The sequence below is a fragment of the Hemiscyllium ocellatum genome, chromosome 14 (genome assembly GCF_020745735.1).
Source record: "Hemiscyllium ocellatum isolate sHemOce1 chromosome 14, sHemOce1.pat.X.cur, whole genome shotgun sequence".
NCBI classification, from domain to species: Eukaryota; Metazoa; Chordata; class Chondrichthyes; order Orectolobiformes; family Hemiscylliidae; genus Hemiscyllium; species Hemiscyllium ocellatum.
Window position 1 is genome coordinate 9,351,273 of NC_083414.1, and position 26,159 is coordinate 9,377,431.

A 26,159-nucleotide genomic window follows, 5' to 3' on the forward strand; every position below is an offset into this window, starting at 1 on the left:
TGTAGACCAGAATTTATGGCCCATGCCTAATGGTCCAGAGACCAGTTAAGAGTCTGGAGTCGTATGAAGATCAGACCAAATAAGGACAGTGGATTTCCTTCCCTGGAAAGCATTAGTGAACCATATGGAGTTTTGCAGCAATCAACATGGTCACTATTAGGTTAGCTTTCTATTGAATTCAGTTTCCATTACCTGCTGTGAATGGATTCAAACCCATGTCTCATATCATAAGCCTGGATTACTAGCCCAGTGATAATACCACCTACCCATGTATTCCATGTGAAGACTGAACACTGATCCAGATGTGTCTTTTTATACATAGAATCATAAAATCCCTGCAGTGTGGAAGCAGGCTATTCAGTCCACCAAGCCCACACTCACCTTCTGAAAAGCTGGCTGTCCCATCTCGAGACTTGCATCAACATGGAGGGTCCCTCAGAGGGACAGGTCTGAACTAGAATTTCCAAGGGGCCCTTAAAGGTCAGGCCCCAATGCTTTCGAAAGGGAAAACTGCTCAGGATCACCCACTTGTCACGCAGTCCTTGCCCACTCCTTCCCCTCCCCGGCCTTTTTTTTTGGAGCTGAAGTCACTAGATGGAAGGAAGCCTCCTCCACTAAACCAATCCACCTGCCTTACACATGTGGCTCCATTCTGTTTTCCCCGGTCTGGCCCCCTCACCAGCTTCTTCTATCACAGAGTCAGATATTCATTCAGCACAGAAGAGGCTCTTCGGCCCATCGAATCTGCATCTTTTTGTCGTGCAACCTCACAACTGGAGAGGGTCCGCCCAGTGACAGAACGACGGACATATTAGTGTTAAGTCTGGGCTCAGCTTCTGCCTGATTTCTCAGGGCTAAGAGGTTCAGGATCATCCATCTTCCCCCCCACCCTCCCCACCCCATCCCTCATGTTAGATGTTGCTGTTGTGTGTTGTTAAGAGAGAGGGCAGCCTCTCACAGGAAGGAAGGGGGAGGCCGAAGTACCTGTCGCTGTAAGATGGGAGTACTCCTTTTTCCAGGGATTACAAGGAATCTTCAATATGGGAAGAGACAAAAATGGAGACTCTGGTTTAGCACCACACCCATGGGGTCCCAGCCCTGACCCAAACACAGTGGACCCCCGCCCCACCCCAAATCCCTGGGCTTCAGTTATTGGGCTCTGATATAAGCTCCCTGCCCTGGACCCTGCTCTTCAGTCTAACTCATGTCTACAAAATCATAAGTGACTCCAGAAGCATGAGGCAATGGTTTTCGAGGTGTGTTCACTCCTGCTTTGTGAAGACAGAGCATTACAGGTAACTGCTCTCCGTTACTATTCTATTCTGAAATGTGAGTATCACTTTAAGGCCAGCATTTAATGTCCATCCCTAATTGCCTTTTGAGGGTGATGCTAGTTCCATGGTCACATGGAGGGATATGGACCAAACGTAGGCAAATGAGACGAGATTAGCTGTGAAAAGTGACTGCATGGACAAGTTGAGCCAAAGGATGTAAATCTCTATGACATTCACTGAGGAAGGGTCACCCGAGCCCAAATGTTAACACTCATTCCTCTCCACAGCTGCTGTCAGAGCTGCTGAGCTTTTTCAGCAATTCCTGTTTTACTGAGACTAGCTTACAATTCCGGAGTTTTCTTCAATTTATTGTTTTCAATTGGAGTATTGCTGAAAAAGGCATATTTTGTCAAAGCTTTTTGTTTTGCGTTCATTAGGACAATTAGTCATAAATACAAACTTATGGGGAAAATCAACATGTAAGCAAATTTACACAGTACCCAGCAGTTAACTGTCAATCACCATTAACGGGTGCATTCTCGATGGTAATCATTCTACCAGAGTCCATTTGCTACCTGATCAAAGTGTTCCTAAGCAGCTCCTTTTGGATGTACCTGTCTTTGACATGGTGGCTGGTGTTGCTACTTCCCTGCCATTATACAGCGTGTAGAGTGTGATGGCATATTCAGTACCAGGAGAGAGGTTGATAATGTCATAGTTGTTGGCGGTGGCAGACAGCACAGCTTTGTGTGATTGTATCTGTTCCTCTGTGGAAAGCAAAAATAACTTTTGTCAGTTTTTGATCTACAGTTTCTGAAAGGGAGTTATATCCAACATTTCAGATTCCAAAGTCACAGTTCATATTATCAATTATCATCGAATCAAAGAATTCCTACAGCGTGGGAACAGGCCATTTGGCCCAACAAGTCCACACTGAATGTCCGAAAAGTAACCCACCCAAACCCTATTGCTCTACATTTACCCCTGACTAATGCAGCTAACCCAAACATCCCTGAACACTATGGGCAATTTAGCTTGGCCAATTCACCAAACCTGCATATATTTGCATTGTGGGTAGAAATCAGAGCACCCAGAGGAAACCCACGCAGACACAGGGGAGAATGTACAAACTCCACAGACAGTTGTCCGAGGCTGGAATCGAACCTGGATCCCTGACACAGCAGTGCTAACCAATGAACCACTGTGCCGCCCCTTGGAAATGTTTGCACAGATTGGAACAAGAGGTGTTGGTTTGATAAAACATTTGCTCAGTCAGTGTTGAGTCAGGATTCCAACGAGCAGGACACCGGCTGAAGGACAGGCCAGTGTGTGAACATGACTATCTGCAAGGTAGCATTTACCTCGTTTGCAAACATTCCACAGCTGGTGAGAGTCATGTGTTAAATTTACTGCTGGTTGATAATCTCAGCAGGACTCAAACCCGCAATCTTTTGTTGGCACTGCCCTTAACATTGGAGTCAGACAACCCTTATTCATTCAACCAACTCAAAAGCTGAAGTTCCCACTATCCCATTAGAGTGAGAACTGGTGAGTTTAACCCGAGGGTCACCATAGCTCTAGCAAGGGGCACAATTGAGAAACAGGACCTTCACGGTGGAGGAATTGAACCCAATCTGCTGTTGCCAAAAGTGTGGTGCTGGAAAAGCACAGCCAATCGGGCTCTGACTAAGCAGCAGGAGACCTGAGACATAAGCCCTTCATGAGGGATGCCTGATGAAGGGTTTATACCCGAAACGTCGATGCTCCTGCTCCTCGGATGCTGCCTGACCTGCTGTGCTTTTCCAGCATCCCACTTTTCGGCTCTGACTCTCCAGCACCTGCAGTCCTCACTTTCTCCCAAACTGTTGGTGTCTTGCAAACGAGCCAGCCAGACGACTGAGCTAACAAATCCCCACACATCAAGTTTAAACCTTCAGTGTTAGCGTAGCAAGAGTTAAGTTGCTGGCTGGGTTTAATTCATTAACTCAGTGACAGAGGAAGTGAAGAGTGGTACCGAGGTTGGTCAGCACTGGCTGAGGTTACCGGAAAAGACCCTCCTACTCATCCTCTCCCCTCGCTTGAGGCATGCTGACCTTCAGGATAAACCACCACCAATTCTGTCTCTCTAATGAGAAAGCAGTCCTACAAATTAGAGCTCTTGTGGTGCAGTTGGAATGTCCCTGAGCCAGGAGGCCTAGGTTCAAGTCTCTCCTGCTCCAGAGGTGTGTAATAGCATTGCTGGGCAGGGAGATTAGGAAATACCTACAAGGCTGTATTGTGAGGATAGAGTGACTGAGGTGTTGACTGGATGTGACTGAGGTGTTGATGAACTCTATCCATAAGGAATGTTGTCTTGAGTTCCAAAAGGCTTAGAGACAAATTGTCACTCGGTTCAGTGACACCCACTCTGAAGAAAGTTGGTCAACAGAATGTTCTAAAGAAGTTCCAAAACTCTACCTGGGCCATACAAAGTCCAGAGGGGTGAAGGGAGGATTGAGGGGCAGAGGCTATTGGGGAAGTGTCTTTATTGCACAGCCTGTGGCCTAGAAGAAGCAAAACCGTTCTCTCACAGCTCAGCCGCCCTCTGCACACCCCTCTACCCAATGTGTTTGAACTGCTCACAATCACCAATGACTGCAGTCAGTCATGGATGTCATGACCCCAGTAGAATCCCTATAGTATGGAAGCAGGCCATTCGAGTCCACACCAACCCTCTGAAGGCGGTCCTAACCCATCCCTGAATTTCGCACAGCCAATCCACCCTCCCTACATAATCTTTGAATTCTGGGAGGAAACAGACACAGGGAGAGTGTGCAAATTCCACACAGACAGTCGCCCGAGGCTAGAATCGAACCTGGGACCCTGGCACTGTGAGGCAGCAGTGCTAACCACTGAGCGACCATCTACCCCTGTTGCTGCAAAGACACTAGTCAGCTACCCACCATTCAGCTTGGCTGGCTGATGCCAGTAAAAATGAGAGTGAAGAACATAAATTAATCAGGTTGGACCATTAAATATAGACAGTTTTCTTTATTTGCTCATGTTTTGTGACATTGCTGGCTCAGCCAGCATTCATTACCCAGAGAGTAGTTGAGCATTAATCATATTGCTGTGGATCTAGAGTCACATGTAGGTCAGACCAGGTAAGGATAGTAGTTTCCTTCCCTGAAGTATGTTAGTGAACCAGATGGATTTTCCCCTAATATTCTTACAATTCCAAATCATTTCTTGGTTTGAGTTTCAATTTCACCATCGCCCATGGCAGGCTTTGAACCCTTACCCCAGAGCATTCATCTGTGGTTACAAGCCCAGGAAATTATCGCTAAGCCACTGTCACCTCCTGTCTGCCTGGATGTTGCGATGTACAACTCTCCCCTCCTCTCTACCAGAAACCTTTCTTCTCTATTATCACCAGGACCTCAGTCCGAAAGGTTTTTACCTGCAGCCTTCCTCCACTCAATCCTGTAGCTGCTGGCATCGTGTTGGAGGTTCCACGTCACACGAATAGCAGTTGGACTAATCGCAACTGTCCTCAAGACCAAACCTCCTGCCACATCTGAGCAAGAACAGAAGAAACTGTTAATGTGGAACATAAAAACACAGCAAAGCCCAAGGAACGCTTGGCCACCCGGTGTCTAAGCTCCCATGACGTAGTAACCCATAGTCCTTGTATAATAAGCTAACAACAGCTATCTTTGTCCAGTTCAACAGTGTGAACTTCCAATGGCTCAAACCCAAAGCTGATGTCAAAATCCTGGAACTCCCTCCCTGTGAGACTGTGACCTCACTGAACAGACTGTAGCAGTTCAAGAAGGCAGCTCACCATCACCTTCTCAAGGACGTACAAAGTTAAAAATCACACAACACCAGGTTACAGTCCAACAGGTTTAATTGGAAGCACTAGCTTTTCGAGCACTGTTGTACTATAACCTGCTATTGTGATTTTTAATTTTGTACACCCCAGTCCAACACCAGCATCTCCAAATCATGACTTCTCAAGGACAGCCAGGGCTGTGTACTAACTGTCGGTTTTGCCAGAAGCATTCCCATCCTATGCACCAATGAGAAAAGATAAATTCTGTTTGCTTTTACAGAATTCTAACAGCTCAACCCCCATCCCATTTGCTTTTACTGACCGCCAAGAATTCCCATAGATCAAACCTCCTCCACATTCCCTTCACTTCTGTTGTAGAGAATTCCATTGGCTTAAGGACCATCGATAGGCAATCCCTAAGATCAATGAAAGGGCCATGTTCCACCGTTTATGGGTGAGCAGGGAGGGTGCTTTCCTGGGGAACATCACAGAAGGTGTGTACGACTGACTGGACATACATACAATACATTCTGGATTAATGGTGCTGGAAGAGCACTGCAGTTCAGGCAGCATCCAAAGTGCAGCGAAATCAAAGCTTCGGGCAAAAGTCCTTCATCAGGAATAAAGGCAGTGAGCCTGAAGCGAGGAGAGATAAGCTAGAGGAAGGTGGGGGTGGGGAGAAAGTAGCATAGAGTACAATGGGTGAGTGGGGGAGGGGATGAAGGTGATAGGTCAGGGAGGAGAGGGTGGAGTGGATAGGTGAAAAAGGAGATAGGCAGGTAGGACGAGTCCGGACAAGTCATGGGGGCAGTGCTGAGCTGGAAGTTTGGAACTAGGGTGAGGTGGGGGAAGGGGAAATTAGGAAGCTGTTGAAGTCCACATTGATGCCCTGGGGTTGAATCTGGTGGGGAGGGAGCGGCGGTGAAGGAGGCCCATATTCTCGGCAGAGTAGGAGGGGGAGTTGAAATGTTGGGCCACGGGGTGGCGTGGTTGATTGGTGCTGGTGTCCCTGAGATGTTCCCTAAAGTGCTCTGCTAGGAGACGCCCAATCTTCCCAATATAGAGGAGACCGCATCGGGAGCAACAGTGTAGAGTGTAGTGCTGGAAAAGCACAGCAGGTCAGGCAGCATCCGAGGAGCAGGAAAATCAATATTTCAGGCAAAAGCCCTTCATCAGGAATAATGCAACACAGGCACTGCATTTTTTTTACTTCTGGAAAACCGCAGATGAGCAAACATTGGCTGTGCAATGGGTACATGGCTACACAGGAAGCAGCCCATGGACATAGAAAGTTGCAAAGTGCAGGCAGGAGGTCATAAACAGAAAATCTAGGAGGAGTAGGCCCTTTATGCCTTCTCCATCATTTATTATGATCATGGCCGATCCTGTATCTCAATGGCATTTTCCCCCTATCTTCCCACAACTCTCAATGCCTTAGGAATCTAAATCGTAGCAATAATGTGGAGGTGCCGGTGTTGGACTGGGGTGAGCAAAGTCGAAAGTCACACGACACCGGTTACCAATTAGCTGGTTGCCTAGAGATGACAAAACAAATTCGAATTAGGCCAATCAGTTTAAATTATACCCCAAAAAATACCAAACTCCAATCAAGTTTAAATTAGGCGGCACGGTGGCACAGTGGTTAGCACTGCTGCCTCACAGCGCCAGGGACCTGGGTTCAATTCCCGCCTCAGGCGACTGACTGTGTGGAGTTTGCACGTTCTCCCTGTGTCAGCGTGGGTTTCCTCCGGGTGCTCCGGTTTCCTCCCACAGTCCAAAGATGTGCGGGTCAGGTGAATTGGCCATGCTAAATTGCCCGTAGTGTTAGGAAAGGGGTATATGTAGGGGTATGGGTGGGTTGCGCTTCGGCGGGTCGGTGTGGACTTGTTGGGCCGAAGGGCCTGTTTCCACACTGTAAGTAATCTAATCTAAATTTGATATATTGACAATCTTAAAAGCCAATGATACAATCGGATGCTTTGGGGGTATAAGACTGGGGGAAATTGAATGATTGGAGGAGAACTGCCAAGCCATTGGCAACTGCAGACTGCCCAGAGAATAGCTCTCTTAAAGGTACCTTTATCAAATCAGTACCTTGTGAAGTAGAAATCCCTAAGAAGAAGAAAAGAAGACAAAGGAAGACATAACGAGAAGATTCATCATCTGGCTGGTTTTGAAAAGTTGAACGTTGGTTAATCTTAATTGGGGGGTTTTATTGGATTAGTAGTATAGAAGGGAAAGTAAAAGGCAGGTTAGAGAAAGGAGTTGTAATTAGTTGCTAGTTAATTATTCTCTGTTCTACTTTAAGAAATTAAGTTGTCAATTCTTACTTTAAATAGTTCTTGGCCTCTCGAATTTTCACTGCACAGGAAAAATATTTTGTGTTGCTGGTTTAAACTAAGCAGGAATAGACAATAGACAATAGGTGCAGGAGTAGGCCATTCTGCCCTTTGAGCCTGCACCACCAATCAATATGATCATGGCTGATCATCCTTAATCAGTATCCTGTTCCTGCCTTATCTCCATAACCTTGATTCCACTATCCTTGAGAGCTCTATCCAACTCTTTCTTAAATGAATCCAGAGACTGGGCCCTCACTACCCTCCGGGGCAGAGCATTCCACACAGCCACCACTCTCTGGGTGAAGACGTTTCTCCTCATCTCTGTCCTAAATGGTCTACCCCATATTTTTAAGCTGTGTCCTCTGGTTCGGCACTCACCATCAGCGGAAACATGTTTCCTGCCTCCAGAGTGTCCAATCCTTTCATAAACTTATATGTCTCAATCAGATCCCCTCTCAGTCTTTTATACAAGCCCAGTCGCTCCAGTCTTTCAGCATAAGGTAATCCCGCCATTCCAGGAATTGACCTTGTGAACCTACGCTGCACTCCCTCAATAGCCAGAATGTCTTTCCTCAAATTTGGAGACCAGAACTGCACACAGTACTTCAGGTGTGGTCTCACCAGGGCCCTGTACAGCTGCAGAAGAACCTCTTTGCTTCTATACTCAATCCCTCTTGTTATGAAGGCCAGCATGCTATTAACCTTCTTCACTACCTGCTGTACCTGCATGCTTACCTTCATTGACTGGTGTACAAGAACACCCAGATCTCTTTGTACTGCCCCTTTACCTAAATTGATTCCATTTAGGTAGTAATCTGCCTTCCTGTTCTTGCCACCAAAACGGATAACCATACATTTATCCAAATTAAACTGCATCTGCCATGCATCTGACCACTCACCTAACCTGTCCAAGTCACCCTGTAATCTCTTAACAGCCTCCTCACATTTTACCTTGCCACCCAGCTTAGTATCATCAGCAAATTTGCTAATGTTATTACTAATACCATCTTCTATATCATTAATATATATTGTAAAAAGCTGCGGTCCCAGCACTGATCCCTGCGATCCCACTGGTCACTGCCTGCCATTCCGAAATGGAGCTGTTTATCACTACTCTTTGTTTCCTGTCAACCAACCAACTTTCAATCGAAGTTAGTACTTTTCCTCCAATACCATGCGCCCTAATTTTGCTCACTAATCTCCTATGTGGGACTTTATCAAAAGCTTTCTGAAAGTCCAGTTATATTATATCTACTGGATCTCCCTCATCTATCTTCAGAGTTACATCCTCAAAAAATTCCAGAAGATTAGTCAAGCATGATTTCCCAATCATAAATCCATGCTGACTCTGACCTATCCTGTTACTACTATCCAGATGTGTCGTAATTTCATCCCTTATAATAGACTCCAGCATCTTTCCCACCACTGAGGTCAGACTAACTGGCCTATAATTTCCTGCTTTCTCTCTCCCATCTTTCTTAAAAAGTGATACAACATTAGCCACCCTCCAGTCCGCAGGAACCGATCCCGAATCTATCAAACTCTGGAAAATAATCACCAACGCATCCACGATTTCTGGAGCCACCTCCTTCAGTACCCTGGGATGTAGACCATCAGGCCCCGGGGACTTAATCAACCTTCAGACCTAACAGTCTCTCCAACACCAATTCCTGGCAAATATAAAATTCCATTCAGTTCAGGTCCTTCAGCCACTGTTACCTCAGGGAGATTGCTGGTGTCTTCCCCAGTGAACACAGATCTGAAGTACCAATTCAATTCTTCTGCCATTTCTTTGTTCCCCATAATATATTCCCCTGTTTCTGTCGTCAAGGGCCCAATTTTAGTCTTAACCACTTTTTTTGCCTTTCACATACCTAAAAAAGCTTTTACTATCCTCCTTTATATTTTTGGCCAGTTTACCTTCGTACCTCATTTTTTCTCTGTATATTTCCTTCTTAGTAATCCTCTGTTATTCTTTAAAAGCTTCCCAGTCCTCCGTTTTCCCACTTGTCTTTGTTATGTTATACTTTTCTCTTCTAACTTTATATGTTCCTTAACTTCCCTCGTCAGCCATGGCCACCCATGCCTCCTTCTTCCTTTTTGAAGTGAACTGATCCTGCATCTTCTGCATTATATCCAGAAATATCTGCCATTGTTCCTCCACTGTCATCCCTGCTAAGGTATTGCACCATTGAACTTTGGCCAGCTCCTCCCTCATAGCTCCATAGTTCCCTTTATTCAACTGAAATATTGTCACTTCCCATTATACCCTCTCCCTCTCAAATTGTAGATTGAAGTTTATTGATTATGGTCACTACTTCCCAATGGCTCCTTCTCTTCGAGGTCCCTGATTAATTCTGGTTTGTTGCACAATACCAGATCCAGAATTGCCGTCTCCCTGGTCGGCTCCAGCACCAGCTGTTCTAAGAATCCATCTCGGAGGCACTCCACAAAGTCTCTTTCTTGAGGTCCAATACCATCCTGATTCTCCCAGTCTACCTGCATGTTGAAATCCCCCATAACAACTGTAGTAACATCTTTGCAACAGGCCAATTTCAGCTCCTGATTCAACTTACATCCGACATCCAGGCTACTGTTTCGGGGCCTGTAGGTAACTCCCAAGAGGGTCTTTTTACCCTTAGAATTTCTCAGCTCTATCCATACTGACTCTACATCCCCTGATTCTAGGTCACCCCGTGCAAGGGACTGAATATCATCCCTTACCAATATGGCCACCCCACCCCCTCTGCCCATCAGTCTGTCCTTACGATAGCACGTGTAGCCTTGAATATTCATTTCCCAGGCCCTGTCTACTTGAAGCCACGTCTCAGTTATCCCCACAATATCGTATCTGTCAATTTCCAAAAGAGCCTCAAGCTCATCCATCTTATTTCTAATGCTTTGTGCATTCATATATAGTATTTTTAATTTGTTACTGCCCTCACCCTTCCCATCAACTCCTATTTCACTCAACCTTACAGCATGATCCCTTTCTGAGTTTTCTGCTTCATTGATACAGTTGTCTTTCTTGACTCCCCTTGTTCTAACTTTCCCTTCAATTTCCTTCTTAAACATCCAGTTTGTCCCCCCCCCCCTTAGTTTAAACGCAGCTGTGTTGCAGTAGCAAACCTGCCTGCCAGAATGCTGGTCCCCAATCTATTAAGGTGCAAACTGTCTCTCTTGTACAATTAATGCTTACTCCATGTTGTAACAGTAGCAGAAACCAGCCATCCAGCCAACTGAGCTAAACCTCTCCAAGCGGCAGCAGTCAGGTCATGCAGATCAATCACACTCAGCTTTAACTTCATGTCTTTTAGTCACATGGGGGCACTCTCTACTATTTTCACTCAGAATGAACTCTTGACCCAGAGACATAATGGCTGTTGTTTGGTTTGTAAAGTTCTGCGCTGATGTTTTAATCTGGATTTCTGATCTTTAATTGCATTGAAACACTGGCCATGCTTTTTGGCAGAGAAACGATGTACTCACCGGGGATTCATAAGCTGGAATCGTGCAAAGGTTAGAGAAAAAACATTTTTGCGGTTACTTTGAAAGAAAATGGAGTGCCCGAGAGCTGGGGAAGTTCCTTGGATGAATTGGTTACAGACAGTGAAATGCCTGAGGCACATGCTGTCTCAGCTAGCTGAACCAAGGAGAAACTATCATGGTCAACCTTATATTGAAAAGAGATGTGTATACTGTGAGGCTGATCCCTCACAGAATTTAGTCCAATATTGTAAACCCAAGCTCACTTTTAACTTTGGATGGTGGGGGTGTGATAGAGCCATAGAGATGTACAGCACGGAAACAGACCCTTCGGTCCAACCCGTCCATACCGACCAGATATCCCAACTCAATCTAGTCCCACCTGCCAGCACCCGGCCCATATCCTTCCAAACCCTTCCTATTCATATACCCATCCAGATGCCTTTTAAATGTTGCAATTGTACCAGCCTCCACCACGTCCTCAGGCAGCTCATTCCATACAGTATTACTTTACTTTAATTTTAACTTTACTTTATTCACTCAGGCCTATCGAAAGGATGTTGTGAAACGTGAAAGGTTGCAGAAAAGATTTACAAGGATGTTCAGTGGGGTTGGATTTGAGCTGTACAGAGAGGCTGAATAGGCTGGGGCTTTTTTTGCTGGAGCGTTGGCGACTGCAGGGCGGTACAGTGGTTAGTACTGCTGCCTCACAGCACCAGGGTCCTGGGTTCGATTCCTGCCTGTGTGGAGTTTTTACATTCTCCCTGTGTCTGCGTGGGTTTCCTCCGGGTGCTCTGGTTTCCTCCCACAATCTAAAGATGTGCAGGTCAGGTAAATTGCCCACAGTGTTAGTCAGGGGTAAATATAAGGTAGTGGAATGGGTTTGGGTGTGTTTCTCTTCAGAGGGGCGGTGTGGACTTGTTGGGCCAAAGGGCCTGTTTCCACACTGGAGAAAATCTAATCTAATTGACAATTTAAAATGGGCGGTATGGTGGCACAGTTGTTAGCACCTCTGCCTCAGAGCGCCAGAGACCCGGGTTCAATTCGCGCCTCAGGCAACAGTCTGTGTGGAGTTTGCATATTCTCCCTGTGTCTGCGGGAGTTTCCTCCCACAATCCAAAAAAGGTGCAGGTTAGGTGAATTGGCCATGCTGAATTGCCCATAGTGTTAGAGGAGTAAATGTAGGAGAATGGGTCTGGGTGGGTTACGCTTCGGCAGGTCGGCGTGGACTTGTTGGGCCGAAGGGCCTGTTTCCACACTAAGTAATCTAATTATAGAGGTTTATAAAATCATGAGGGACATGGATAGGGGGAATAACCAAAGTATTTTTTCCAGAGTTCAAAACTAGAGGGCATAGATTTAAGGTGAGGGGGAAAGATTTAAAAGCGACTTGAGAGGCAACTTTTCACACAGGCAGGGGTACGTGTTTGGAATAAGTTGCCAGAGGACACGGTGAAGGCAGATACCATCTGGATTGGTGCACGAATAAGAAAGTTTCAGAGGGATATGGGACAAATGCAGGACAATGTGATGAGATCAGTTTAGGATACCTAGTCAGCATTGATGAGTTGAACCAAAGGGTCTGTTTCCATGCTGTATGGCTTTATGACACAGGACATGGGCATCACTGACTGGACCAGTATTTATTGCCCATCCCGAGTTGCCCCGAGTGGAGCTGAGTTGCCTTCTTGAACCTCAGTTGTCCATTTAGTGTAGATGCATTCACAATGGTGTTCGGAAGGGAATTCCAAGATTTAGACCCAGCAGGGTAAGAACGGTGATCAGGATGGTGAGTGTTTTGGAGGAGAATTTGCAGGGGGTGGTGATCCCGTGTATCTGCTGTCCATGGCCTCCTAGACATTTGAAGTTGTAGGTTTTCAAGGAACAGTCGAAGGACTCTTGATGAGCTGCTGCAGTGCATCATTCAGACGGTGCACAATGCTTTATAGCGTGGTCTCTTCCTAGCAAACCCTCCACTTTCCAAAGAAATATTTCCAAGAAACTGTTCCAGACTTGCATTACCTGTCCCTATCCTCTGCAAAGAATGGTCCCAATCAAATAACTGTGGGATCAGTTAACCTTTCACATTGTCTAAACAAGATCTATAAATGGGTTAACTTGCTCATTTTTCCCCTCGAGGCTGTGTCTTGTTGGGTGAGACAAGTTGGTGAACAGTTGGATTCAGAAGTTGGCACAATATTTCTCTTGAGTCTTGTCAGGTCTTCCTGACTCCTCCCTGGATCTGTCAGCTTAACCATAACCCTCTGTAACTCTAATTTCTTGCTGCTATTTCTAAAATCACTCTGTTCTTCCCTTCCCACCTCCAAGGACACAGTGCAGTTAATACTAGGGGCTCTCAACTCACTGTTTAGATTAAAGTGGTGCTGGAAAAGCACAGTTGGTCAGGCAGCATCCGAGGAATAGGAAAATTGATGTTTCGGGCAAAATCCCTTCATCCTGATGAAGGGCTTTTGCCCGAAACATCGATTTTCCTGCTCCTCGGATGCTGCCTGACCAACTGTGCTTTTCCAGCACCCTCTAACCTAAACTCTGATTTCCAGCATCTATGTCCTCACTTTTGCCTGCTCTCAAGTCACTGCACACCACGCTCTCATCTTCTCCAGTAAATGCTGCCAGACTATTCAACCTTGAGCAGCGTCGCAGCCACACCCGGTCTTCCCCTTGTCCAATCTCCTCATTCCACCTTGGCTCACATCCCATTTGCAGACTCTTGTGACTCAACCATTTAACCAGCTTCCCCTACCCCCACTTCCACCCCCCAGACAGCAACATTTGGTGGAATGGCCAACAATTGACACCCACCCACACCACCCTATGTGGCATCAATGCCCATGCTTTGGGCTGTTACATGACATGGAAGGTGGGGCATGAAGGTTGGCAAAGCTCAAGGGCTGGCAGGAATTGTAGATTAATCCCCAGGTTAACTTCATGGGTTAAAATCTCCATGATTTAGTTCATGTCCCCAAAGCATTAGCCTGAGCCTCAGGTGGAGGACACAGTGGCACCTTGATCAGCGCTGCTGCCTCCCAGCACCAGGGACCTGGGATCAATAGTCAATCTGGGCACAATATTAAAACGGTGTGTGTTTTCATTTTTATTTTGGATGCCACTTCACTTTTTTATCTTCATTGAAATATTGATGAAGAGACATAAAAGCTGCCTGACCGACAGTCAAGGATTGTCTAAACAGCTAACAGAGAATCTCCTCACAGCTGGAGGGGAGTGAAGATATGGAAGTCTTTACCTCAACGGGCTGCCCGGAGGCTGGGTCGTTAACTATGTTCAAGGCCAAGATAAGGTTTTTGATCAGTTTGGGGAATCAAGGGTCATGAAGAAAAGGCAGAAAAGTGGATTACCAGATCAGCCATGATCTCATTGATTGGGTGGAGCAAACTCACTGGGCCGAATGGCCTACTTTCTGCTCCTACACCTTTTAGTCTTACAGGCATGTCAGGGAACCAATGACAGGAGTAGGGGAGGGCAGAGATCATGTGATCAAAACTCCAGGAATATACCCAAGGAACGTTGCCAACTCCAGCACGACAGAAATGTCAGTTGTTGTTGAGTTTGGAGCCTATCGCCCCTCATTCCACCTGATGATGGTACCTGTTTTCAGCCTGGTATTTGCAGGAGGTCCTTCCATTCTTCCATATAAAGTGGCGATTGTTACTGTGTAATCGGTGTTTGGCAAAAGACCTTGGATATGGTACGATTCAGTAGATGGCTCCAGACTGACCGTCAGGACATCCCTTCCTAAAAGGAGAAAAAGACACAGCAAAGAAGAATCAAAAAATACAACATGTTATTTATTTTTTTCATTAATTCAGAGGTGTGGTCATCGCTGATAAGGCCAGAATTTATTTCCATCTTAAGAAGGTCAAGCTGACTAAGTTTGGAGGGCCATTTCTTTATTGTTTGGCAGGATAAGGACATCTTTGCAAAGGCCAGCATCTGTTACCCAGCCGTAATCACCATTGAACTGAGTAATTGCTGGGCCATTTCAAAGGGCAGTTAAGGTCAACCACGTTACAGTGGGTCTGGAGTCACATGTAGACCAGTTTCCTTCAGTAAAGGACATTAGTGATTTTTTAAAAAAAAAATAGTATCCCTACAGTGTGGAAACAGGCCATTAGGCTCAATAAGTCCACATGGACCCTTCGAAGAATAGCTTACCCAAACCCATTCCTCTACCCTATTACTCGACATTTACCCCTGACTAATGCACCTACCCTACACGTACCTGAACACTACCGGCAATTTAGCACAGCCAATTCAACTATCCTGCACATCTTTGGATTGTGGGAGGAAACCGGAACACCCAGAGGAAACCCACACAGACACAGGGAGAATGTGCAAACTCCACACAGACAGTCGCCCGAGGTTGGAATCGAACCAAGGCCCCTGGCGCAGTGAGGCAGCAGTGCTAACTACTGAGGCACTGGCACGATTGTCTGACGAATCTACGGGGTTCTCCTGACAATGAATGATACTTCGGCGATAACTAATGTTCAGAGTAGTTTTTAGTCTCAAATGAGTTGATAGAATTCAAATTCCACCAGCGGCTGTGAAGGGATTTTAACCCATATCCCCAAAGCATTAGCCTGAACTTCAGTGGATGGCACTGCAGTCAGCACTGCTGCCTCACAGCGCCAGGGACCTGGGTTCGATTCTAGCCTCAGTGACTGTGTGTTTAGAGTTTGCACATTCTCCCTGTGTGGATTTCCTCCCACAGTCCAAAGATGTGCAGGTTAGGTGGATTGGCCATCTTAAATACAGGATTACAGGGATTGACTGGGAAGGTCTTCAAAGGGTTGGTGCAGACTTGATGGGCTGAAGAGCCGCTTTCTGCACTGTAGGGAATCTACAATCCAATCGTTACTAGTCCAGTGATATTACCACTAGAGGACCCCTTTCCATCTCTGGGAGGAGTTAAGAACCAATCACAGTTTTGGGGATCTGCTGTCAGGCAGCAGAATGCCCTTCCCTGGAAGACGTCAGTGAACCAGGTGAGTTTTTAAATCTACAAAACCAGAAGTTTTGAAGACGAGTCAGACCAGAGTCAAAGCATTAACTGTGTTTCTCTCTCCTCAGATGCTGCCAGACTTGCTGAGGTTCTCCAGCATCTTCTATCTTTATTTAAGCTCTCCAGCATCTGCTGTATTTTGCTTTTATGACAAGCTGATAGGTCCATGGTCAACGTCGGTGATATGAGCTCTTCATTTTCAGTGGAGCTAGAGGGGGAGAATGGGACCAGCTGGGTACAGGTCGAGAGCAAAACAGACACAGTAGGCACCAATTCACTGGTTTCAACTTCCTCATGGCACGGTTTGAAAACATGGCTTTTGAATTATCTGGAACACTCAGCCAGCAACATTGTCACTAAGCTACCGTGACCAGCCAGCAGCTGTGCACAAAACAATGCAAAACCAACTCAGACAACGTAAGCAGAATTAAACAGACCAGTAGCAATTCAGCAGAGATAGTGACTGGACATCAGCCCATGCCCGGTGTTCAGGAACATTGAAATTAAAAAATCTGTTAGGTTTCCTGCATCGCATCTCCTGACTTCAAAACTCGTGACATGAAAGACAGTCCTGTGCTCGATCATAAATCCCACTTTCAAGTAGTTTATTTAATGTTCACTCACACGAGGAAGAAAACAACTTGCAATTACGTAGGGCCTGACACGCAAATCCACGTCTGCACACAAGGTACCATCAAGTAACGTTTGACACTTGAGTGACAAGAGCTTGAGGAGGTCAGGCAAACAAAGCCTGAGCGAAGAGGAATGTCTTAAAGCAGGAGTAAAGTAATGGTTCTGAAAGGGGTAATGTTGGAGCTTCATCTCGACCAAATCAGATGGTGTCCCACGATATTGGGTTGGGGACAGAAGGCAGGACACAAGAACAAGGAACAAGTGTCGACCATTCAGCCCTCCCAGCCTGATGTGTCATTCAATACGACCATGGTTAATCTGATTTTAACCTCAACTCTACATTCCTGCATAATCTTTCAACCTCTTGGCCATGAAGAATCTACCTGCCTCTACCTTGAAAACATCTGAAAATTCTGCACTCTCTCTTGAGGAAGGGGATTCCAAAGACTCCTGACTCTGAGGTTTTAAACCCTCATCTCTGTTTTAAATGAGTAACTCCTTATTTTCAAAGTATGACCTGTAGCTCTAGAATATGTTAGGACCTCATAGGGTGATAACCACAAGTCTCCCAATGGTCTTTGTACTGATGTTTAACTTACTAACTTTGTTCGTACCCTCCAACCCTCCACTGCCCTCTTGAACTGTCCTACTTGTCCATCTTGCTTCCCAACTATCCGTTCCACCCTCCTCTCCGAACTATCACCATCACCACAACCTTCATCTACCTATCACCTTCTTAGCTACCTTCCCCACAGCCCCACCCACCCCCATTTATCTCTCAGCCCCCTTTGTCCCCCCACCTCCAACATTCCTGATGAAGATCTTATGCCTGAAACATCAACTCTCCTGCTCCTCAGATGTTGCCTGATCAGCCGTGTTTTTCCAGCACCATACTTTTCGACATTACTTTTACTCCTAGTTACTATCATTGAATCAACTACATCTTGCTTAAGACAAGAGCGTCTTATGAAGATTAAGCAGTGGCTGAGCTGTCATTGCTTTAAATAGCCCAAGCCCTTTGTCAGTCAAGGAAAGAGACTTGTGTCAGCAAATCACCCCAACCACAAGCTGTTAATGGTTGACATCACCATTTGTACTATATGGATAGGGGTGGAGAGGTTTAGGGAGGGAATACAATGCCCAGGGGCCTTCGAAGGTCCATCTGCCAATGGGGGGAACAGTGAAGGATGCTCAACAGGCCAGAATTTGGGGTAACCGTAACAGACTGGTAACACCCCTACACTTATAACCCAAATAACCCATCTTGTTCTGTGAAGACATGGGTTCAAGTCCCAACATGGCAGCTAATAGAATTTAAATTCAATTTATAAACAATCTTGAACCACAAAGCTAGTCCCGGTGATAGTGACCAGGAAACCATCGTTGATGGTTGTAAAGAACCCTACTGGCTCACTAACAGCCGTTAGGAAGGGAGAGCTGCCATCCTTACCCGGTCTGGCCTACACGTGACTCCTGAACCATGTTAACAGGATTGGTTTTTCACTGACCTCTTGGTTGGTCAATGGCCACTCAGCTCAATGGCAATGAGGAATGGGCAACAAAGGGTGGTCTTGCCAGTGACCCCACACGTCCCATGAATGAAGTAAAAACAAACTGGTAAAATGCAGGGAATTGAGGGAAGTTAGAGGGATCCAGAGGAGGAGGCAGTGGGTGATGAGGCCTCAGAGGGACTTGGAATCAAGACTGTTTATGTTAAAAGTCAAGATGGTGCCGGACTGACATAAGCCAGTGAGCATGGCGGGGGCAGGGTGGGTGAACCAGAACATTCGTGAGGCAGGCTCTGTAAAGTGTTAAACATCTACAAACATGCATTGGCTAAACATAGTTGATGGTGGTTACTGGGGGGAGAGCACGATAAGAGGGGATGGGGGGGGGGGTCACCGTTTGGTTCAACAACATAAATAGGGGCTTGTATTGAGAGAACAAAGTTTCTGCTTTCCTGACAGAAAAGACCTGAAGCAGCAGAGTTCAGGTTGTCAAACTGAATGCCAGCCGAGCTTGAACTCCCTGAATTGAGGCCAACTCGAGGCTACAGGCCCTTTAGCAGACAATAAAGCTCTCTCTTACACTCTCACTTACTATTTTTAACTAGAAAGACAACGCTTCTACATAGTTCGACCCTTCAAAGCCCGAAGTAACACAGAAGCATTATTTCCCCTCAATGGAGATATTTTCAGATCTGGGAAAAATTTTAAGGGAATTCCTCAGACAGGGCTGACTTCAGTCACAATTTCTACCCACTGACCCCACTTCCTGTAATTGCTGAGTGTGTTGCACTGGGAAAATCGTAACCACATGTTTCACCAGTGAGCCCGAGCAGCAAGAGGCAGCCGGCAATTCAACCGAGGAAGGCATCGCTGTCATGCCCGAATCCCATCACGTTCCAGTTGCGTTTACTGGATAATGACCTGGGGCAGGGTGACTGGACCCGCACTGCTCTGTTTGAAGAGCAATGGAAGTGAGGATTCTCTATCCTAAAGAGGAGGGGAGACTGGGTTAATCAGAGCGTTCAAGGCTTTTACTGTCAAGTAAGTGAAGGGTCATGGGCCGCTGGCGGGAAAGGGGACTTACAGCCAGTCACATGTGATCTGCCATAATCTTCATTAATTAGCACAGCACCAAATGACCCGCTTGACAAACTAAACAATTAATGACTTAACGATAACAAAACTCTTTGAAAGTGGAGTCGTAGGTAGCTAGGATAGTGAAGAAAACATTTGGTATGCTTTTGTTTATTGGGCAGAATATTGAGTACAGGAGTTGGGAGGTCATGTTGCGGCTGCACAAGACATTGTTTAGGCCACTGTTGGAATATTGCGTGCAATTCTGGTCTCCTTCCTATCGGAAAGATGTTGTGAAATTTGACAGGGTTCAGAAAAAATTTACAAGAATGTTGCCAGGGTTGGAGGGTTTGAGTTCTAGGGAGCGGTTGAATAGGCTGTGGCTGTTTTACCTGGAGTGTCCGAGGCTGAGGGATGGCTTTATAGAGGTTTATAAAATCATGAGGGGCATGGATAGGGTAAATAGACAAAGACTTTTCCCTGGGGTCGGGGTGTCCAGAACTAGAGGGCATAGGTTTAGGGTGAGAGGGAAAAAATGTAAAAGAGACCTAAGGGGCAACTTTTTCACGCAGAGGGTGGTACGTGTATGGAATGAGCTGCCAGAGGAAGTGGTGGAGGCTGGTACAATTACAACATTTAAGAGGCATTTGGATGGGTATATGAATAGGAAGGGTTTGGAGGGATATGGGCTGGGTGTTGGCAGGTGGGACTAGATTGAGATGGGATATCTGGTCGGCATGGACGGGTTGGACCGAAGGGTCTGTTTCTGTGCTGTACATCTCTATGACCCGAAAACAGAAGGGTCCAAGAGGAAAGGGGAGATAATGCATCCAGCCTCTGCGCCCACTCCTCCACCGCAATGCCTTGAAGGTGTCAACCACAATTTCGATCTTTTTCTAATCAATCTGTTCGGAGATGTGATCACCTAACTCTGGAGCAGGTTGAACTTGAACCTGAACCTCTCGGGCCATTGGTAGGGGCACTACCACTGTACGTCAGACACCCTTAAGCCATAATAGTTTTCTTTTGTGGTGTCAAGCCATAACCTTATACAAATGTAGGAATTAAGAACAAGTGGAGACCATTCTCCTCCTCAGAGCTGCCCCACTATTCAATAAGATTGATCGTACTGAGGCCCCTCAGCTCTACATTTCCATCTGACCCCTAATAAACGTTTATTGGGAGAGCAGGACCGAAGGGCAGACTGGCGTCCTCCCGCCTCGCTCTGGTCTTACCTGCGGATGGTCCCCACTTCAGATGATAGCCCGAAATGCCACTCACTCTCCTCCATGACACCCGCACACTCTGCGGAGTCACGTTGTGAACGGTCAGTTGTTGCACTGATTCCAGAGGCACTGAAACCACAAAAACACACACACACGTTGGGTTTTCCTTTGCTTCACAGCGGCTTGGGGCCTGTTCAGCAGCAACTGCTCCCTCAGTTCACCTCCCCCTCTGTTGTCTGTCTAACAAAATAATTACATTGTTGTTTCAAGAGCTGGCACAGCATGACAGACCCAATAGCCTCCTTCTGTGCTGCATTATTCTGTAAAGCATTCTTTTTAAGAATGGACTTACACACACACACACACACACACACACACACACACACGTACACACCCCTATACAAACACATACATGTGTCTACATACGTAAGACACACATACGCACATACACACCCCTATACACATACATGTATTTACATACATCTATACACACACACCACAGACACATGTACACGCACACATTTATGTAAACGCACACACACACACAGACACACACACACACACACACACACACACACCTGCATCAAGCAAATGATCTCAAGAACAATAAATTCTCCCAGTGACACCTTTGCGCTATTATGTTTGAGCTCCAGATTAAATGCATTTTTTTAAAACTGCTAAAGAAAGAGAAATGATGTTGACTCTTTTCCTCTTTCTCTCATCAGGACAGACACAAGAACAACAAATTTGAAAGGGAGTGACAATTTACACTGCACAGGAAGTTGGTGCTAAATATTGGCACCATTAAATCTGAGGATTTGAAGGGTTGCCATAGTGATTGAACCAGGCAACTACTAACACCCAACATTTTAAAAGAAGGCACAACATCAAGACATAGATCACTTTCTCCTCTCTTGGAGGTTTCAGGCACTTACAAGTCCTGCCAGAGATTGAGGTCGGTGCTGCTGTATTCCTCGGGTAGATGGGATGAATGGTAATGTCGTACTCTGTGTCTGGCAGTAACTCTTCAAGGATGAAAGAGTTGGCATTTGACCTCAGGGTCTTCTCCTCCAGCTGTGGGTCTGTGTCACCTGTGTACGGTGGGTGGGCATGGGGGAGTGCAATTGCAACCAAAGAAAAACAAAATTTCACTCAAAATTGTACAATCACTTTTTTAAGGCATTTCCACAAAAGGTCAGCCAGCAACAGAATTAACAAGGTCAATTTATATCAGTTGTTTTTAAGATAACGGGGGAGCAGGTTGGTCAGAATTTACCGAGTCAAGTGCTAAGAATTCTACACATAGAACAGTACAGCACACGAACAGACCCTTCAGCCCACCATCTATGTGCTGACTATGATGCCTTTCTAAATCCCACCTGCTTGCACATGGCCTTTATCTCGCTATTCCCTGCGTGTTCATGTGTCTGTCTAAATGTCTCAAACACTGCTTCGTTTCTGCTCTTACTACCTCCCTTGACAACACATTCTGACTACCTACCACTCTCTGTGTAATTAAATTTTCCTTGCCCCTCTCACCTTAATCCTAACCCCCCCCCACCCCTCCCCACCACTCCAGTATTCGACATTTCCACCCTGGAATAAAGACTCTGATCATCTGCACTATCCATGCTTCTCACAATTTTAGAAGCTTCTACCATGTCGCCCCTCTGACACTCTAGTCAAAACCATCCCATTTGTCCACCCTCTCCTTATAGCTAACACACTCTAATCCACGCAACATCCTGGTCAACCTCTTCTGCACCCTCTTCAAAGCCTCCACATCCTCCCTATAGTGTGGTGACCAGAGCAACACTCCAAATGTGGCTGACTGAAGTTTTATACAGATGCAACGTGACTTTGCCAACTTTAATACTCACTGCTCTGACCTATAAAATTAAAAATCACACAGCACCAGGTTATAGTCCAACGGGTTTATTTGGAAGCACTAGCTTTCGAGGTGCTCCCCTTTGTCAATCACCTGATAAAGAAGCAGCGCCTCAAAAGCCAGTGCTTTCAAATAAACCCGTTGGACTATAACCTGGTGCTGTGTGATTTTTAACTTTGCCCACCCCATTCCAACACTGGCACCTCCAAATTCTGACTGACGAAGGCAAGCGTGCCATATGCCTTCTTTACCACAAAATCCACTTGTGTTGCTACTTTGAGGGAGCTGCAGAGTGGCATCCCCAAGATCCTTCTGTATATCAATGCCCCTGCCACTTACTGTCTGCTTTCCTTTTGTAGATGACCTCCCAAAATGCATCACATGTCGGTGAGATCAATAGTTAAGCAATTTTTAAAAATATTTTCTTCATTCGCATGGTATCAGGGCTGGGCTAGCATTAATTACCCATTTCCTGGCTACCTTGGAGAAGGTGGTGGTGAGCTAATGTTTTGACTAACGCAGGCACATACACAATGCAATGATAGTGCCCCCATCTGTCAGCCAGGAGGCCTGAGTGCAAGTCTTATCTATTCCAGAGATATGCAAGGATATCTCTATATAGGTCGATCAGAGAATATTTACGATGTAGAGTAAAGTACAGTAACTTTTTATTTGTCATTGCTACCATATTCAACTGATACAATACAAACAAGACAGTGTTCCTCCAGGACCGAGGGTGCTACATGGACAGCACAAACTACACACCTGTACACGGCACAAAGCGCATATGAAGCACAAAATACACAAGTTATAGTGTAATAGAAGAATGATAAATAATACACATTTCTCGAGCAGCAATTTGAAGTCTTGCAAGGAATTTCAGGTGGGAAAGAGTCCAATCATACTGTGTTAAGGAGCCTGATGGCTTAGGGGGAAAAACCATTACACAGTCTGGCCGTGAGAGAGCGAATGCTCCAATATCTTCTGCCAGATGGCCAGAGGGAGAAGAGTTTGAGTGAGGGGTATGTGGGGTCTTCCACAATACTCTCAGATACAGCGTATGGAGTAAATGTCTGTAATGGAGGGAAGAGAGACCGTGATGATCCTCTCAGCTGTCCTCACTGGGTTTTACGATCCAAGACAGTGCAATTCCCGATGCAGTAGCACAGGTTATTCTCAATGAACCCTCTGTAGAATGTGGTGAGGATGGGGGGAGTGGGAGGTGGGCTTTCCTCAGCCTGAGCAGGAAGTAGAGATGCTGCTGGGCTTTATATATATGCACTATATGTAAATCTGGAAATCCTCCATCCTACCTTATCTATACCCCTCAATTTTAAAAACCTCTGTAGGGTCACACCCCCAATCTCCTAAACTCCAGTGAAATAAGTCCCAGCCAAATCCAGCCTCTCCCTATCTCAAACCTTCCATTCCCAGCAACATCCTGGTAAATCTCTCCTGAACCGTCTCCAGCTTGATAATAACCATCCTATAACAGGATGACCTGAACTGCACACAGTACTCCAAAAGAGGCCTCACCATTGTCCTGTTCAGCCTGAAAATGACCTCCTATATCCTATTCTCAAAGGTCTGAGCAATGAAGGCAACCATGCTAAACACTTTCTTAAGTAGCACTTCTGGATAGAAAAGGAAGAAAAGAGTGGAACTGGATACTTGTGGCGCAGTGGTCATGTCCCTTCCTCTGAGCTAGGACGCCTGGGTTCAAATCTCAATTGCCCTGAACAAGTTAATTTGAAAATATCTAAATAGGGGATGCAAAGGGTTTATGTGGTAATGGTAGTGTCTTACCTCTGAGCTCAAAGGACTGTATAGTCTTAAAATATATAGTCTGTCACTACTGTCCTTTAGGGAAAGAAATCTGCCATCCTTACCCAGTCTGGTCTACATGTAACTCCAGACCCACAGTAATGTGGTTGATTCTCAGCTGCCCTACGGCCAATTGGTGATGGATAATAAATACAGACCTGGCCAGTAACGTAACGTCCACATTCCATGAATTAATGTTTAAAATCTGTAAAAACCATCATGTCCCATCGTGTGATACGACAGCCTTAAGGTTGTGTTATAACCTGTTCAAATGGATGGTTTATATGGGATGGGAGTGGGTCACAGCTGGGACTATAAAGACAGAACTACTGGACTGCCATCATTAATAAACTCGCTGCTCAAAGTTTGTTAATGATTGATGGTTATTGTTAGTTGGAAACTGTGGGCAGGCGATGGTCAAGTGGCATTATCACTGGACTGTTAATCCAGAGACCCACATAACTTCCTGGGGACTTGAGTTCAAATCCTGCCATAGCAGATTGTGGAGTTTGAATTCAATAAATATCTGGAATTAAGAGTTGAATGATGATCATGACCCCATTGTCGATGGTTGGAAAAACCCATCTGGTTCACTAAAGTCCTTCAGGAAATGGAACTGCCATCCTTACCCGGTCTGGCGTACATGTGATTCCAGACCCACAGCAATATGGCTGACTCCACACTGCCTTCTGGGTAATTAGGGATGAGTAACAAATGTTGGCCTGGCCAGCAATGCTCAAATCTCTGTGGTTGATTCTTAACTGCCCTGTGGGCAATTAGGGATGGGCAATAGATGCTGCCCAACCAACACCACCCTTATCACGTGAATAAATAAAGGAAAAAAATGGTGTTCCCATACAGCTGTTGCCTTTGTTCTTCTTGGTAAATGAACTTGTAGCTATACTTGTGCATTTCAACTTGTAGATGGTACACATTGCTGCTATTGTGCATCTGTAGTGGACAGGATTTCCACATGAGTGTCAAGCATGTCGTCTTGTCCTGGATGAGTGTTGTTGGTCCTGCACCCATCCAGACAAGTGGGGAGGATTCCATCACACTCCTGACATACTACACTGTAGGTTCGATTGGCCTACCAGATTTCAATCAAAGCTTCCCTCCATTAACCCCTTTCTCGGAGATGAGGTCACTTTCTCGTGGAGGGAGATTTTTTTTTTTCTCTTTCATTCATTCATTCACAGAGATTTGAGCATTGCTGGCCAGGCCAGCATTTATTACTCATCCCTAATTACCCAGAGGGCAGTGTGGAGTCAGCCATATTACTGTGGGTCTGGAGTCACATGTATGCCAGACCAGGTAAGGATAGCAGTTTCCTTTCCTGAAGGGCATTAGTGAACTAGAAGGGCTTTTCCAACAATCAATTCATGGTCATCACTGGACTCTTACTCCAGATTTCTTATTTATTGTATTTATATTAGACCATCTGCCGTTCCGGGATTCGAACCCAGAACATTACTGGGTCACTGATTTAACAGACTAGCGATAATACAACTAGGCCATCACCTCCCCAGTTCCTCAGGCAAAATCCCAGAAGGCAGCAGCCATAAATATGACCTTGGAGAGCCACCACTGATCTCACCCTCTTCCAACTTCCATGCTATCTGGCCAGTGTCACCAGGGAGCTATGGGAAGATGGCTCCAGGTAGCACTGCCCACCTTTCACTCAGGACTTGGGAGTCCATTATTGCAGCACCCCTTCTGCCACCCATCCTTGCCAACACTCCCATGTGCTTCATGACTGAGATCAGCTATCTCAACCAAAGAAATTCCAACTCAGCCCCTGAATGGCCCCTTAATTCCATCCATCAACCTCCTCCGCTCTTTCTCCTCCCTCAAGGTGTTTCTTTAAACCTAGCTCTGAGACTGTAACGTTGGTTACCTCCCTTGATAGCTCCTTATTGACAATTCCAGTTTTGTAACACTGTGGGTTGGGGGTTTGGGGAACAGATGGACTACTTCATTAAAGATGCCATATAAATGCAAGTTGCTGTTGTTGAAGGAGCTACCTGCAAGCGGCACCCTCAATTA

The 26,159-nt window shown here is 45.8% G+C and overlaps 1 protein-coding gene across 1 annotated transcript in view; it reads right to left on the reverse strand.

Moving 5' to 3' along the window:
- Nucleotides 1–26,159, reverse strand: part of col7a1 (collagen, type VII, alpha 1) — a 363,650-nt gene that overhangs the window by 284,072 nt on the left and 53,419 nt on the right. The window contains exons 9-13 of the mRNA XM_060835829.1: nucleotides 21,337–21,492; nucleotides 20,411–20,530; nucleotides 14,544–14,690; nucleotides 4,714–4,830; nucleotides 1,889–2,041 (exon numbers count right to left, since the gene is read on the reverse strand). Of these exons, the coding sequence (XP_060691812.1) occupies nucleotides 1,889–2,041; nucleotides 4,714–4,830; nucleotides 14,544–14,690; nucleotides 20,411–20,530; nucleotides 21,337–21,492 (693 nt within the window). The remainder of the gene's footprint in view (nucleotides 1–1,888; nucleotides 2,042–4,713; nucleotides 4,831–14,543; nucleotides 14,691–20,410; nucleotides 20,531–21,336; nucleotides 21,493–26,159) is intronic.